Source organism: Piliocolobus tephrosceles, chromosome 1 (genome assembly GCF_002776525.5).
Source record: "Piliocolobus tephrosceles isolate RC106 chromosome 1, ASM277652v3, whole genome shotgun sequence".
Taxonomy (NCBI): domain Eukaryota; kingdom Metazoa; phylum Chordata; class Mammalia; order Primates; family Cercopithecidae; genus Piliocolobus; species Piliocolobus tephrosceles.
The window spans coordinates 147,589,442-147,607,398 of NC_045434.1; the positions used below are offsets into that span (position 1 = coordinate 147,589,442).

Below are 17,957 nucleotides of genomic sequence, written 5' to 3' on the forward strand. Positions count from 1 at the left end.
TGTTGGAATAACTCTCTCCTGGTGCTGCTATAATTTGGCTTACAATTACAGTTAATTGAACATCTTCAGAGTGAGCTCAATGCTGCATGCACGTAGAAAGAAATTTAATGTGCTAAGCATGCAAAACCATGATCTTAGAAGTTCGTTTTTTCTGGGAGAAAAAGAAAGCAATTAGTGAGACATTTTTCAGCAAGGAAGAAAAAAAACCTTATAAAACCCATGGTCTTGAGACAAGCTCTAAGATGATCCCTGGGCCCCATTAAGGGTGCAGTAATGAAAAGGGTTTGTGAGCTACAGGTTGTAATCTGCAAAAAGGTTCTCCTCAGGAATCAAGACACATTAGTCTCATTATTTGCAGATACTTGACAAGACAAGAGCCAGAGGGAAGCAGCAGCATCAGGAAATGCAGTGTGAAGAGAGGAGGTGGCTAATTAGAGGAAACAAAGAGAGAGAGCTTGACGAATCTGTTCTAGAAAATCCCTTTCTAAAAAAGGGGCATTTCAGAAGCAAACAATCCTCTCTGAATATGACCTGGGAGGACACCTGGCTGGGGTTACCTAAGCAGATATGCCTAAATACAGCCAGCCAGAGTTACCCTAGCACTGTCCACTGCCCTGACTATACACACATTTGACACTATGTATACTGTGACTCTTTTGGTTAAAACTATCTTTTGAAAAAAACTCTCTAAGGTATTTCTTTCAACTCTACTCTTAAAAGGATTAAGCCCCCAAAGTATCCCAGACTAAGTGCTGGTTCGTTTCCTAGCGTTGCTAGAGCAAAGGAATACAGGTAAAGCTATGGAGACAGGTGTTCTTTAATCAGCTCCTTTTTCTCCTTCTCTGTCTTTGCCAGAGGGTTTATGCCTGAGGGGTCACTTCAGGTTCCTCGGTCCTGCTTATTATACAGTCCTTTGGGAACCTGATTGGTGGGATAGGGTACCTGTGACTCCAGAATAATTGCGTAAGGAAATGAAAAGGCTGGAAGCTAAAAGAAGATAAATCTAGTTGGAAGTACCAAGTTGCTTTTAATTTCTGTCTCTGAACCTACACTGGGCTCTCTACAAGCTAATCAGAGCATGCCAGGATTTGTGACTTTGCAACCATAAGTCGTAAGAAAAGGCTCAAAGGGATTTGAAAGGTGGGTTTGCTGTTCTTCTGATAGAAATTGCCCTCTAGAAACATAATTTCTAACTGGCAAGGGAGAAGTGGATGAGAGAGGAGCTTGCCACAGATATCTAAGGAGCAATCAGCACTTCTACTATCCAATTCCATTTATATATGAACACACATTACTTCAGGAGGAGGAGAAAGCAGGTATGCCTAAATTCAGCCAGCTAGAGTCAGGCTCTAAATTTCTTGTTTGCTCTTTAGGCCTGTGGTTCTCCTCTTTGAATTTAGAGAAATCGGTCTCAACTTGGGGCAATTTTGTCCCCCATGGCATAGGTAGAAATGTCTGAAGACACTTTTGATTGTCATAACTTGGGAGTGTGTGTATTAGGGCTCTCTGTTAGAAAGAGAACCAATCAGATATGTGTGTGTGTGTGTGTGTGTGTGTGTGTATGTATATGTATATATATATGAAATTCTGGAGGCTGGGAAGTCCCATGATCTGCTCTCTACAAACGGGAGACCCAGAATCGCCAGTGGTAGAGTTCAAAGGCCTGAGAGCTGGAGAGCCGATAGTGTACATTCCAACCAGAGTCTGAAATCCTGAGAACCAGGAGCACCAAGCGCAGGAGAAGATGGATGCTCCAGCTCAAGCAGTCAGGCAGAGAGCAAATCCTCCCTTCCTCCACCGTTTTGCTCTATTCAGGCCTTCAATGGATAAGATGATGCTACTCACACTGGGAAGGGCTATCTGCCTTTCTCAGTCTACTGGTTCAGATGGTAATCTCTTAAGGAAACACCTTCACAGACACACCCAGAAAGAATATTTAACCACATATCTGGGTATCCCATGGTCCAGTCAAGTTGACACATAAAATTAACTATCATAGGGGGTGTTACTGGCACCTGAGGGTAGAGACCAGAAAGCTGCTAAACATCCTACAATGCATGGCACAAGTCCCCACCCTCTCAACAAATATCAGCAGTGCCAAGGTTGAGAAACCTGGATTTAGAGGATGTCCAAGATTCCTTTGCTAATCTTATTTCTCTTGCCAAAATCAAAATACATGATTATTCTTCAATTTGCAGTCTTCTTGACCTAAAACTTGTTACTGTGTTTACCAATATGGCTAGAAAAAAATGCACTCAGTGGAAGTCTTGTTGAAATAAAATACACTCCTAAATCAATTTTCTATTTCACCAAAGAATCTTTAATCACAGAGGTGAACACTAGAAGTAACATAATGAGAAAAGAAAATGAACAATGTTCTAAGAAATCAAACCCATAGCTGTCAAACACAAGTCTACATAATTCAGCCCTGGAAAACATAATTATTATCTGTCCACCACAGACTTAGGCTCCATCTCCAAGTAATGATCTAATTTTTTTTTTTAATTTACAAAATTAAAAACAATTCTTCATATACATTCTGTCTTGGTTCTTTTGCGTATTATTCCTTAGGCACAAATCCAAAGCCTGCTAATAGTGGGGAATTAAATAGGACCAGTAAAAACCATTCTAATATAAGGAGACCTTTGAGAATAAAATGTTATAGTTGGAAGCCAGCTTGCCGTGGTTGGAATCGTTGCTGTCAGTTTGGGGAAAAAACTCTCCTTAGGTATACACCGAATGCTGTCAGCTGCTGTCCTCAAAGCTGCTACCATTTCGGCAAAAATGAAAATGCATAGGGCTCATGGGATCAGATACATAGCCTGCATGAGAAAAGAAGTTCAGTTGTTACTTACTAGTCTTTCAGTACATCCCCCAATTTTTTATTACCAGCCTGAACCAGGCAGGTCTTCCAGATCATGTGAACAGAGAATCTGGACAATGGTTGCTGGTGAGTGGTTGCAAAGCAGAAGCAACATTTACAATGAAAACAGAGAGCTGAGACCAGGCAAATATAAATGATGAATGTCTAATTTGGACCCAAGCTGGCCAGGTGGCATTTTGGGTTTGGAGTAAAGAAGGGTACAGCTCAGGCAGATGGCACGTCAGGCTGGCTAAAAGCACAGGCTTTCACGTCAGGCAAATCTGGGTTTAAGCACGGATTCCGCTACTTGCTGGCTCTGTGACTTTTGTCAACTTAAACTTTCTATGCCTCAGTTCTTCATCTGTAAATGGGAGAAATAATAGCACTTATTCATAAGGTCAGCAATGCACCTAAGATAATTAGCACTGTCTGATACCCAGTGAATGCTAAACAAACAATGGCTATAAAAAGGAAGGTGGAGAGAGCAGTAAAGAAAAAGGAAAGAGGCCAGGTGCAGTGGCTCATGCCTGAAATCGAGCACTTTGGGAGGCCCAGGCAAGCGAATCACGAGGTCAGGAGATCGAGGCCATCCTGGTCAATATGGTGAAACCCCATCTCTACTAAAATACCAAAAATAGCCAGCTGTGGTGGCACATGCCAGTAGTCTCAGCTACTCAGGAGGCTGAGGCAGGAGAGTCACTTGAACCCGGGAAGCAGAGGTTGCAGTGAGCCGAGATTGCACCACTACACTCCAGCCTGGTGACAGAGAAAGACTGTCTCAAAAAAAAAAAAAAAAAGAAAGAAATGGAAAGGAAAGAGCCTTTTTTTTCTCAAACCAGATGGCTTTGTTTGTTTTCTTCTCCCTGGTAGCCCAAATTTTAAAGGTACATAAAATTCTCAGGTCTAAATACCAGTGGCATTTGATGCCCTTTGAAGTAATAGCCTTGGATGTGTCCAGAGAATGAACCTAGTGGCTCAGGATCAGGCCACTGTCCAAGAGAACCACAGGGCTATGTATAGGGAAGCAGTTTTCTTTCCACTCTGAAGCAAGAAAGCCATTTATTGCTTCTGTGAAAGGGAGTAATTTGTCAATAGCTATTGCTGCTTTCGCTTCCCTTTGATAGCCGAGTTTTCATAACCAACCCAGTCATCTACATTTTCATTAAGACACCTAGCAATATACAGTTGGATAGACATATTTATTTTCATAAGAAAGGTCTCTGTCAAAATATCTTAGGTAGCACATAAACTCTCTTGAGAGAAAATGCCACTGATAGCGATACTCCTGTCAACTGGTATCTCTCCCACTCACCTCTTTTGGAACTGGCTTTGGTCAGACGTGAGGAAGGTTATGATGGGGGAGGATGAGATGATGGGCAGTGGAATATGTATCAGCGAATCTAAATTCTGTGTAGACTAAAACAAAATCTACCTGCTACAACAAAATATTTTCTATATCCAGGCTAAAAATGAGACTTCATTTCAGGCACAGATAGATGCTTTCATAAACTTGTAATACTTTTATGACCATAATCAGCCTTCTAACATACCACATGCAATTTTACTGGCCTGTGATATTCCAGTGCCTCTTGCCCCACAGGACTCCAGTGGAAATTTGATTGTGGACATATGTCCCACAAGGGTGGATGGGCTCTCCCCTCAGGAATGAGCAGCAAAATCAGTAAAGCATTGAGGCTAGCATTTATTATTGATGCCATTATTGCCAGAATGTAAGAATAGATGTGTTGGATTGTGGACCCAGTCGGTTTAAGAGGAACGCAACTGAAATTTGACCACAGGCTTTAGGAACTGAACCATGTCTGCATGTTTTGTTACGTTAAGGTAAAAGATCTCAAGTATAGAGAAAACAGCTATGTGTTTCATTTTATTTCCATTTTCGAGCTCTGCTCTTTGGCGGCAAAGCAGAGGGAGAAGCAGCCCAAAAAATTGCTGTTATATTGCAATCAGTTTAGGAAATAGAATAAAGGGCAATTAAAGGGTTCTTTCCTGTATGATGTGATGCTCCCAATGGGAGATATCAAATATATCTTCTTTGTTTATAGGTACTCTCAGTGCATCCAAACACCCTCATGTTTTCTTCCATCCCTGAGACAGATATGCATAGGAAAACCCAAATTTTGCAGTATTACACCACATTTGTCTTAGTTCTCCATCTTGGGGGAATTCTTCTTTAAGAAACAAATTAAGTTAAAGAAATGCTTCATCTTGAAACCTTACCACAAAAGGAAAGACTTCTGGTCAAAGCACATGTTTCAAAGGATGCCCTATATTTTGTGGTTGTGAAGTTACATCTGTAAAGGTTTGAAGAAACAATATTATATCTATTAAAAAATGTGAGGATGTGACACTTGGAGTGCATTTTCCCCTCAAAACGATCTGTCACTGGACTGGCCAATTATGTTGTAAAGCTGATGGTAAAAAGCACTCATCTGCATTCTAGACACATATTGGGAGTCAGAAGCACAACGTTTCCCTTTTTTTAATGTGCCCAAGTAGTTTGTCTGCATCCATTCAGAACATATATTTTTCTTTGTTTCTTAAAAGGTTTCTAATGCCTTAGGTAATGAGTCTCTGCAGATGAGGTGAATTGGTGAGGATCCCAAAGCCAAAGGTATCCTAGGTCTCTTGCCCCCTACCCAGGCTCACATCATCCAATTTATTCTTTCCCAAACCCAGCTCTTATAATAAATCTGATCTCTTTAACTGACAGACACTTTTTCAGTTCTTCATATAGTCAAAGGAAGTAGCAGTGGATAAATGGGCCCATTGTGCTAAAATTCCAATTAAACATAGTGCCTCTCAGGCTTAAAGGTTGGTAAAAGGACATCCCAGCCCTAACACATTGATATGGCAGCTGATGCTAAAGGCAATTGTCCATCCTCTGGCTTCCAGAGACTTGAAAAAAACTTTGCTAATTATTTCCAAGAGCTTTATTAATTCTTTCTGAAGAAGCCCTGTGTAAACTGGATCCTATCAACTGTCCTTACCACCTCTCCAGCTGTTTGAGGGAATGGCTGGATTTGCATTTTACCCCTGAGTGCTTGGCTAAAGGGGAAGAGCTCTCCCAACATATTATGTCATTGTGATAATTCATCTCTTGTTTTTCCTCTCCCTGCCTACACGCACTTAATGTGGGGCTTAGAAGCAATGGACTTAATAAAATGTTGACAAAGTATTTGGAATATCATGAGAGGAAGGAGTTTTTTTTTTTTTTTTTTTTTTTGAAGAGTTGTACTTTTTTCTATGTACACAAACACAAACAGGCACTCACAAATAATCACACATATAATTACACACTCTTGCACACTCACACATGCTCACACACATATTATTAACCTTAAAGGTAAATGAGTTATAAAAGACATGTAAAATAAAATTTTATACTCTTACATTTTTAATGCATCAGTCATTTTGGATATTACAATGTGCAATGTTTTCTTCCTTTTTGTCAAATGGATATCACCTTCCTAAGGGTAGTTTTCTTAACAAACCTAATGAATCTGTCTACTTACCATATTTGTCAATGGGTGAGTATTGAAGACTTCTTTTCATCTCCTCCAAAGACAGACCTTGAGAGGAATCTTGTCCAGCACTGGAAAATTAATAAAACACATAGTTTCACAGTGTGGTGATCTGATAATAACATTTTTATAAACACAGAACTTTTCCATTCAATATAGATCCCAGAGAAGTGGCAAAGCGATACAAAGCAGCTTTTATCTTAAAAGTGACTAGTTGGGGAAGAGTTCAGAATTATTTGGTTTAAGTCATAACTAAGTGTGAATCCTGACTCTTATGCATGGGTTACAATTTCTAGCAGTAAAACCTCAGGTATGCCATCCTTTCTGAGCCTCAGTTTATTTATCTGTAAAATAGGAAAAGAACATAAATAATTTCCAGTTTGTGCTTGTAATCCTTACTAAAAAGGACTAAAACAAGAACATTATTATCTTAGTAATAATATAAATAAAACACATCCCAAGAAGCATTATTATTATATTGTTATTTTTATGATAATGATAAGGTATAGTGATAATATTCCTTGCATGATTCTTTTGTGTTTATATATATTACTTTACATATAATATCATTTCCTTATTTTATAGATAACAAAACTGACCCTGGAACAATTAAGTAACTTGTCACACATGTTGGCTAATAGCTCATCCAGGATTCAAATCCAAGTCTTTTGGATTCCAAAGATGATGTATTTATCTACTATCAAATATGAATCTCTTCCTGATTCCTACCTTCCTGACCCTTCTCCTTTCTCAAACTCCTCCTGCTCTTTTGCCAATTTGGTAAATGGGGTCACTTCCTTTCCAGTTCATCTGACTCAAAACCTGAATTTATCAAAACTCTCATCCTAAAATCTACATCCATCAGTTAATTATATATCTATTATCTCTCTTGAATTCATTCATCATTTGTCATTCTTAAAGCAACTACCCTAGTTCCCCCTAGAACTTCACCATGACTGTAGAAGAACTCTTAATTCTCCCAGCCCTCAAGCTAATTCTTTCCATTTCAGTTACTAGTATTACATCATTCAGTTACCTTGAGCCAAAATTCTTGGAGTTATCCTTGGTAATAGCTTCTTTCTCTCACATTTCTCACTCAATTCAAATTTTTTTAGCTCAGCCTCCAAAACATAATCCTAATCTATCCATCTCTCTCCAGCCTCAAGGCCTACACTAATATTTTTCTTCTTTGGGCTTTTCCAGTTTGCCACCTAATTGATCTTCCTGCTTTCACTTCTGTCTCTATATTGTCCATTCTTCATATATTATCCAGGGTGATCTTTTCAAAATATAAAACAGATTACGTCACTCACCTACTTAAAACTTTTCAATGGCTTCCCAGTTCCTTTAGAATAAAATACAAATGTTCTACCTACAGGGTCTTGGTCCTGCCTATTTCTCAAACTTCAACCCATTCCCCTCTCCATCATCTTTTGCGAAATGCTTCTTTTTGGCATTCTTTCTGCCTCTTGAACCCTCCAAGCTCTTACCCAATTCAGAGCTTCTGCATTTGTTAACTCTTCTTGTAATGCTCTCCTTAATAAACTCAAATCCCCTTTTGCTGAACACTTGCCCTGCCTTCATCTATCACTGCCTCCTCTGCCTTTTAGGCCTCAGTTCAGGCCTGGGACAGTCACAGATCCTGACCACCACTCTGAGTGAATACTGCTCTGCCTATGGCCACTCCCTCACATCACATCACTTTATTTCCTTCTTTCAGAACTATAGAAAATTATCTTGTTTATTTACCTGTTTACTTATATACCCTCCATATTCTTTCCACAGAATGAGGGTGGGGACTTGTCTCTCTTGTTCCCTGCTATATCCTCAACACTCAGAACAGTTCCTGGTACATAAGAGAAGCCTAACAAAGAGTTTTTGGAGCATTTAATAGAATTAATAGATCCTTAAATGACATTCTCTCCCCAGTCATTCAGTACTCCCCCTAAAGGGTCCTATTATAATAAAAACCTTACCACAGCATTACCCTGCAATTCCCCAAGCCGATATACCAAGTTCTCTGTAGCCCTACTTGTGTCTCTGTGTCTTATATTCTACAATTCCTCAATACATTTTTTTGCCCAAGTTCAAGCCAGACTAATAAACTGAATTTTTCAAACATTCCTCAGTTTTCTCTTCTCTATGACTGTGGCTGAGCTGCTCTCAACTGCTTGAATATGCTTGTTTATCCCTGACAGGAAGCAGCATGGTACTATGGTTAAGAATGAGCATTGTAGTGCCAGACTCCTTGAATTTGAATCCTGACACCATCACTCACTATCTTGGCAAGTTATTTAACTATTCTATGCCTCAGTGATGCAACTATAAAATGGGAATTATAGCAAGACTTAGCTTATAAAGTTAATCATGAGACTTAAAAGAGTTAATAAGTTTAAAGCACTTTGAACATTGCTGAAATTTAGTAAGCACTCAATAAATGTTACCTACTTTTATTATTCTTCAAGGTCCAACTCAAAGTTGGCATCTTCCTTGAGGCCCTCTTGAAAATTCCAAGTCAGAATTAACCTCTTCCTCTTCCATATCCCTCTAGAACCTGATAATTCTACACAGTACTCATCAAAGTCTGCCTTAGTGTAGAATTATCTGTATGTATATGCTAGTGAACCTTGTTAGACAGATAGTTCCTGGAGGTCAGAGATTATGTCTGACATCTTTAGATTCCCCACAGGGGTTAGCCAATACTTTGCAAATACTTAAAATAAAAGTATGTTAAATTAAATAAAATTAAATTATTACAAAATGTTCATTTAGAGACATCAGATTTTCCTGAAAGCTAACATCAGTTCACACTGATTAATTCTTTCTACCTGCCTTAAAAATGACTGCGTCTTTGCCCTCACTTCCTTAAGCTATAGAGTAGACACGCTGTTTTTTAGAAGAAAGCACTGCTTAAAAAAAAGACAAAGTATTGACCTAAATGGGACATGATGTGTTCTCAGTCAACATTAAACATGGCAATAGAATATCACTCAAGACATTTTTCAAAATATAATTTCCCTTATTAATAAGACCTAACTTCTTTAAAACTCTATCTCCTTTTAAGAAATGTGCTATACACAGTAGTCTTGGCAACACAAGATAATAGGAAATCAATATTTTATCACCAAAATGGCTATCTGATTTCCTCTAAATAAAAGCTCATATCCAAGCTGCTCTGTTTGTTCAGTTGCTAAATGCAATCCATGTCAGGGGACTTAACCTTTTTGCCCAAGAGATAGATACCACATAGTCTGGCTCCAGATACTGTTCTAGGATGACAGACAGATGGAAGCTACCCATGCCCAGGTCAAACAAAACAGAAGAAACCAGACCCTGATCAATGGAACTAAATGTTTCAACCCATGTGCATCCAGACTTCAGCAAGTGTTTCACAGATGCCCGGGTTTAGAAGATACATCAGGACCTCTATTTGCTGAAGTTGTGGTCAGTGAAAATAAGGAACTTACAGTGATGCAGCTGCCTCAGGAATTCAACAAAAGTAAATGCGAACTAATGACAGGTAAGGAAAGCACTCAATTTTGCAAGTATTTCAACGTTGCTGGTCAACTAGATAGTCTTCCTTATGCTAAAAAGATGATCTATATCACAGATGGCCATATATATGAATTACTAGTTACTATATGGGTAATTTTGTGGATGTAAAATAAAACTTTATTTTATAAAAAGGGAGTAACAGTCTTTAGGTTAGTTTTTGCATACTACCATGTTATATTAGTATATATTATTTTAGTGCTAATTCAAATTAGCTCCATGATGTATACATAAATATAAACATTATCATCAGTCACTGTTTTTATAAAGGTACATTAGGATATGAATAATTTATTAAAATGAAGAACAGAACCAAATTTTTAAAAAAGTATTTTTACTAATTAATTCATGCTTTAGGGGTATAGATGTCCTAGTGAACATCTGCCAATTAGACCAGTTCACACTCAAATCCACAATATGTAAACTGCATTTTGGAGCATGCATGCCATTTAGGCCATGGCTTGTCAGAACCAACTAACCTGTTTGCAAATGGTCACATTGTCTGTGAATGAATTAATGCACCCTGGGTAAAGACAGGAACCAGGGTATTTAAAACTAATGGCAGAAGAGCGAAGAAGAATAGGAAAGGTGCTAGAAAATAATATATGCAAATATAGCCTCAACTCCCCAAAGCAGGAGTAAGACAGAGCCTACAAACTAGGCTAGTGAGTTAATGTACATTATAGGCAAAGCTTCAGAAAGGAATGATTTAAACAGAAGTTTTCCTCACTCTTAGAAAAATACTGATTCCTAGGAGCTACCATGGATACATTAAGAAAAGAAAATCATTCTAGATTTACTTTATTATATTTTTGGTGAAGATAAATATAAAGGGGAAATCAATAGGCTAGAACATACAACTGGATTCTAGCAGAGTGTTGGACAGAATTACTCCTGACTGCTTTGTAAGTAAGAAGGGGAGATCGGTGCCAGATGACAAGTGATTAGATTGAATTGTGACTGACTGAATATCCACAATTGACACAGTCTTCAAATGGTGAAGGCATTTCATATAGATGACATTCCCACAGAGTTAAGTTGAGCCTTAGACATCGACAACAATTAAAACAAAACACAGCATTTCCTAAGATTAGAACTGTCCAAAAATAGATCGAATTGTTCTAGTAGGGGATACTGTTCCATCCCTGGAAGTCTATAAGCTAAGGACTGAAGCACCTCTTGGCTGTAGAGGGAGCTAGCACCTATCTGCAGAGGGATCCGGGTGCTATAGAGGGATCCAGGCACCTACCTGCAGGTCACAAGATGTGACGAGTGACGTTCCAGATTCCTCCATTTCTTACATTCTGTGATTCTTTTTTTTGTTTGTTTGATTTGAGACGGAGTCTCTCTCGGTCATCCAGGCTGGATTGCAGTGGTGCAATCTCGGCTCACTGCAATCTCCGCCTCCCACACTCAAACAATTCTTTGCATCAGCACAAAAGTAGTTGGGATTACCGGAATGTGCCACCATGCCCGGCTAATTTTTTGTATTTTTAGTAGAGATGGGGTTTCATCATGTTGGTCAGGCTGATGTCAAACTCCTGTTGATCCACCCACCTAGACCTCTGAAAGTGCTGGGATTACAGGTGTGAGCCACAGTGCCTGGTCACATTCTGTAATTCTTTAGAAGGCATTCGTGAATCATGTAGACTTTGAGAAGCTAGCTTTGGCATGTTGGAAAGGCAGAGTGACATTACACAGTCCCCATTTAGGCAGCAAACTTTTTTTTTTTTTTTTTTTTTTGAGACGGAGTCTGGCTCTGTCGCCCAGGCTGGAGTGCAGTGGCCGGATCTCAGCTCACTGCAAGCTCCGCCTCCCGGGTTTACGCCATTCTCCTGCCTCAGCCTCCCAAGTAGCTGGGACTATAGGCACCCGCCACCTCGCCGGGCTAGTTTTTTGTATTTTTTAGTAGAGACGGGGTTTCACCATGTTAGCCAGGATGGTCTCTATCTCCTGACGTCGTGATCCGCCCGTCTCGGCCTCCCAAAGTTCTGGGATTACAGGCTTGAGCCACCGCGCCCGGCCAAGGCAGCAGACTTTTATCTTCCTTATCTGACGTGTCCAACATTTGGCTAGAGCTGAATGCCTGACTTGTACATACATGCCACAGTACATCTGGCTATACGTTACCACTGCTACTCAGCGTGCCGTTAGTAGCTTTTGTCTAAATACATTTCATTTGAAATGGTAACTGAAACATGCTATATGCCTGAAGGAACCATTGCATTTAGTGCTCCATTTCAAAGGAGGAACTACATTGGCATTTAAAATGAAGCAAAGGAAACTGTAGAGAAACCGCTTTCACATAAACCCATCGTTAAGGATTTGAATGACAGGTTGTGTAAGGCTGGCACTAGGAAATCCAGAGTTGCTTAACAAGAATTCTTATATAAAAGAAATTTGTAGAATATTCATGTTGCAATGCTTACAGGACAGAGGAGATACTCCTAAAACTCTATGCAATTTAATCCGAAGAGATATATTGTTAAGCAAGTCCCAAGAAGAAATACAAAAAATAATGTCTGAAGAGACTGGGGAATTCTGGTGCCATCTCTTTAGAGTGGTGGGACCAGGCAGTGTCACAATGAATCCAAATGGCCCCATTTAGAGCCTTGAAAATAGACAGTGTTGTGGCTTCCAAACTACAGCCTGCCAAATGTTTTTGGTATTGGAGCAATGAATCATGGTTTTGGCTGTGGGATTTCATGAATTCTCAGAATATTTGCTAGTGCCACAATTGCTTCTGACTGAATTGCATTCCAAAGAAGACTTCAGATGGATATGCAGTCCAAAAGGAATCATTTTTTAAAATCACATTCTTCTGAGTGTGGCTTTTGCAAACTTGGGAACTTTGATTTGATGAATTATAACAGACGTATATTATTTTACATGGCTTGAAAGTAAGAGTGAAATTAAAACAATTAAATAAAAACAAAGAGACCCAGAACATTAAGTTCTACTATGATATAATAATAATAATTTCTTATACTTGCAGAAGGCTTTATAGCTTGCATACACTTTTCTATCGACTAGCTTGTAACATTTTTACAAAACCCCTGTCGGGTGTCTGGGAAGGAATTAATTTCACCTGCGTTTTGGGGATGCAAAGTCAGGCTCAGAAAGTTTGAATGACTTGCAGAAACTCACAATGCTAGCCAGAGGCAAAAACCTAACTTGAACAGAAGTTTTTCAGACTTTCATTCCATACTCTTTCTACTAAAACACACTCCATTTAATAATAGCACATGTCAAACTATTGTTCAGTTACCATTTGGGGAGCTCATTGAATTACAGAGCTGATAATAAGTTATAGGGTTTTGGATTATGTGCATATAAAGATGAACACTAAATTCTTCTTAGAGAAACATCCCTTATAATCATAGCAAAATCAGAATCAGCTTTCTCATGTTTGCTTGATCTTTAAAAAATGATACTTTCCTTTATCCAACAATTGCTTGCTGTTACCTTGCTATGATGCGAAAACATGAGATACACATGCACTAAACTTTCTAAATGAGAGATTTATTATTCCTCTCAACCCTCTGATCTTTCATAAAATTTTCTAAGCTGCATGCATGGATTCATCTTCCTAAACACAGCCTGGGCTATGTTGAAGAGAAAACCACTAAGTTATTAGTGTGATTAAAGACTTCAGGCAAAATTTTCTTCCATTCAAATTGGTCCAATTAGTTTTTATGCAGCTAATAATGCCCTCGGGCTACCTGTACCCTGGAAGATTTAGCCATTTGGATTTTTAATAAGGCAACACCATTTAAGGCCTCACGAGTTTGCAAACATGTTTTGTGGTTTATTGCCGTGTGTCATAACGATGTTACCTATGTGATAATATTAGCAATGCCATATGCACACTTCTCCCCTTCTTCATGAGGAATATCTCCAAGTTAGAAGTTATCTCTTATACTCAAAAGGAAACACATACAATAACACCTGAATAGAATTTCAGTTCTTTGCCCCAATCTAAGGAACTAATACAAAGAAAAGGTGGAGAAACAGCTTGCTGAGATGCCTAATAAAAGTGTTTACACAAAGATAATAAATGTCTTGCCATAGAAAAGGCTACTAGAGTCATCTGGCTCATCCTTTTGGCATTTAGCTGAAAACAAATAGATCTATTTAAAACAGGTCTGTCAGACGAGGTAAATGCCTTTCTACGCTTTGCAGTGTCTTTCTAGCAGCCCACCTTTCCTCTGGCCCAAAGAGTAAGATGATATTTCTATTAGAGACGGGAATTTATTTGGCCTAACTTTGAAATGATCCAGTCAGACTCTTATGAATGACCATTTGCTAATTTATCAGTTAAGTTCAACATGTTTATTTATTCATGATTTCATCAGCCGGATCCCTCTGGCTGTTTTCAAAGCATTATTTTGTTTTTGTCAATATTTCCTACTTGACAATGTCCTAAATTGAAACAAATTTATTGCTCCCATTACAGTGAATGGGCAAGGGCCAAAGCATTTAATGGGGCCAGAGGTCAGTGCAAAATATCTCTTTCAGGAATATCAAACCCATCAGTTTTCTTTCAATGGCAAATGTCCCCAGGCTATAAAAGAACTGAAAGACTTGGCAACCAGGTCATGGTTCTGCTTGAGCCATTAGGCAAATATCCAAGGTCTCAGCTTCCCCCATTTTTAAAGGAAAAAGCAATTAGGCAAAGAATTATGAATAAGGAAAAATGCAGTGAGAACTTAAAGTGTGTATTAATTCCTAGATGGCTCATAAATTATTAATAGGTTCAACAGTAACCTAACAACACTACCACCTCTCAATTTACCTACTAATTTAAGCAGATATGAATGAGTCAGCGGTACAAACCATTAGGAGGCACGCTTTGCATGCCTTGACTGCTAAAACTGAGGAACATCCTCTATAGCAAAATCTTTCATAGCCCTCCTCTTCTATACTATCATCCAGAAAGAAAAAAAAAAAAAAAAAGTTTTGAGTTCTTGGGTTCTTGGTAGCATGACAGTCATAAGGCCTACTCCTTACTTCCTCATTTTCCCACCTACCATCTTACCAGGAAGGAAACTGAGGTCTTGAGAATTGAAGCAACCTATCCCAGTTCATATAGTAAGGCTGTAGTTAAATCGAGAATATAACCTGGAATTCTGATCTTCTAGTTTTATTTGATGATTTTTATTTTTATTTTTAAGGAGAGTAGGAAAACAAAATTGTTTCATACCTCCTAAGTGCCAGGGACTCTACTCGATGCTTTACAAAACTTACAAAATTTGCCCCACCTAACAACCCATTTGACACATGAGGAAACCAAGGCTCAGAGAGTCTATGTCTTATCCAAGATAACTCAGTTGTAATTCAAACCTAGGCCAGGCAGTTCTTAAATCTTTTCCAACTTAAATCTGTTGGCTCTAGAAGTGATTCTCAAAGTGATGTCTACATCCTTATCTCTCTCCCTTTTTCCATGACTTTTTATCAAGCACAATGCCAGGAGCTGTGCTCTGTATTGGGAATGCAGACATGAGTGTGATGGACATAGACCCTACCCTCTGGGGTAAATAGAAATGTAGACACATAACGGCTGGGCACAGTGGTTCATGCTTGTAATCCCAGCAGTTTAGGAGGCCAAGGCAGTAGGATCTCTTAAAGCCAGGAGGTAGAGGTTGCAGGGAGCTGTGATCATGTCACTGTTCTCCAGCCTGGGTGACAGAGTGAGACCCTGCCTCAAAACAAGAAAAAAGCCCCATAGACATGTACAGGTAAACTTCAACACAGGAGAAGAAGGGACATGCTCTAAGGACACTCTCCTTATGCAGAGAAAATGAAGAACAAACCTGGTTCACAAGGGGTGGGGTCATCCAGGGATAGAGCAAGGTAGGGGCATGTGCAAAGACTTTGGAATCAAATGTCTGAAGTGAATATATGAACTTTCTTAAAAAAAACTTTTCATTTAAAAACTATCTTAAACATAAAGAAAAGTTGCCACAATTATACAGTGTTTATTTTTCTGAACCACTCGAGAGTAAGTTGCCAGTCTAATGCCCATCATCTCCCAAATACTTTAGTGTATTTCTACAATAAAGACATTCTCCTACATAACCACAATACAATCATTTGATTCTTCCATCTACCCTCAGACGCCATTCAAGTTTTGCCAATTATCTCAATAATGCTTTTTACAGCAAAAGAATCTAATTCAGAATCACATGCAGCATTGAGTTGTCATGTTTCTTTATTTTCTTTCCGTCTGGAATGGTCTCTCAGTCTCTACTTGAATTTCATAACCATGATATTTTTGAGGATGACAAACCAGTAATTTTGCAGAATGTCCTTCAATTTGGTTTTATCAGGGGTCTCCTAATGATTAGATTGAAATTATGCATCTTCGGAGGGAAGTATCGCAGAAGCGATGTTGTTTCTTTCGTTGTGTCCCATCACATTTCGATTTGTGTCATTATTGTGCTGTTAATTTTGATTACTTGATTGAGTGATGTCTGATAGGCTTCCGCACTATAAAATTACTCTTTTTCTCTTTGTAATTAATAAGTATTTTGTGAGGAAGTACTTTGAGACTATATAAATATTCTGCATCTCAGACAAATTTTGTTTACTTCTATCATTTATTTATATCTATATGAACTAACAGTTATAATTTTATTGATGTCCTGTCATTATTTATTTTGATACTCAAATTAACTCATAGTTGACTACCTGGGGTGCCTTTGATATATCCCTTTGCTATATCACCATCTTTCTTTGTATCTCTCTACTTTCTGGTGCAGGATGCTTCAGGCTTATTTTCTTGTTTTGTACATTCCTTGTCTGAGCCTTAAAGCCTGTCATTTCTTCAAGTGCCTTGTTTCCTTTTGGTAAATAATAGTATTTGGAAATGAGGATCAAGGTACCAGGTGTGTTCCTGCGGATGAAGTGCCGCTCCTCCCAGGCCCTCTCATTTAGCAAGCACAGCTAGAGCATATGTATGAGAATACATAGCTGTGTAAACACATTTAGACTTCACTCTGTCAAAGCATAAGTTTCCAGCAACATCTCCAATTCCAAACTAACAAGCCAAGTGGATTCTAGTTTTCATTCTCTCCATATTTACACCACCATTCTCTGACAGTGAGAAACCTAACTCCCATTATCCTAAATATATTTACTTATTTGATCATTTTCCCTGAATGTACAAATCTCCCATTGCTGTTGCACCCTTTCCCCACTCCAACACACACACAGATATCCTCCTTTACCCACAAGGACTCCAATATCCCACACCCATGTGGAAGGCTTCCTCACCCTCATGCATTTTGACACCCACACGCCTATTCCCCACCTGCCTGCCCCAAGTAGGTCCGCTCCTCACTTACCTGGGGATCCAGCACTCAGCACTGTACTATGCCCCTATGCCATGCCTTCCTTACCCTGCTCAGGCTCCAGCCCCTTGCTTGCACTGGGCTGCCTGCCCACACATACACCATCTTCACTACCCTTATGCTCCAACTTCCTTCCCCCAGGCACTTTCCTGTGCCCATGTCCTTCTTAGCCTGCAAGGAAGCACAGTGGCACTACTCTGTAGGACGTCCTGCTTACCATGCTTGGGCTCTGGCCTTACTTGAGCCACTGTTCTCTCCACGCTTCTCATAGATACCCTTCTTCCTGGGCTTGGATTCTGATCTCCTATGCCAGGGTGCTTTCCCATGTGGCTACCTTCTTTACCATACTTAAGCACTACCACCTTGGCTGGGCAGCCCCAACCTCCTGTGGAAACCCTTTCCTTCTCCCACTTTTGATCTGACACCCTATGCCAGGCAGTGCCACCCATCACTCCCATCCACCACATAGACATTCTCCACACCTTACTTGGATTCTGACATTCTGCTCCATATCCATTGGGGAAGTCCACCTTACTCAGCCCTGTCTAATGACTTTGGACTAAATCATTCATGAAGGGAAGGGAAAGGAAGGGAAGGGAAAGGAAGGGAAGGGAAGGGAAGGGAAGGGAAGGGAAGGGAAGGGAAGGG

At 39.4% G+C, this 17,957-nt stretch overlaps 1 protein-coding gene across 1 annotated transcript in view; it reads right to left on the reverse strand.

Annotated features, from left to right (window-relative positions):
* Positions 1–2,297: 2,297 nt before the first annotated feature.
* TNNI3K (TNNI3 interacting kinase) overlaps positions 2,298–17,957 on the reverse strand; it is a 302,223-nt gene continuing 286,563 nt past the window's right edge. The window contains exons 24-25 of the mRNA XM_023209399.2: positions 6,397–6,476; positions 2,298–2,822 (exon numbers count right to left, since the gene is read on the reverse strand). Coding sequence (XP_023065167.1) covers positions 2,746–2,822; positions 6,397–6,476 — 157 coding nt within the window. The 3' untranslated portion in view covers positions 2,298–2,745. The remainder of the gene's footprint in view (positions 2,823–6,396; positions 6,477–17,957) is intronic.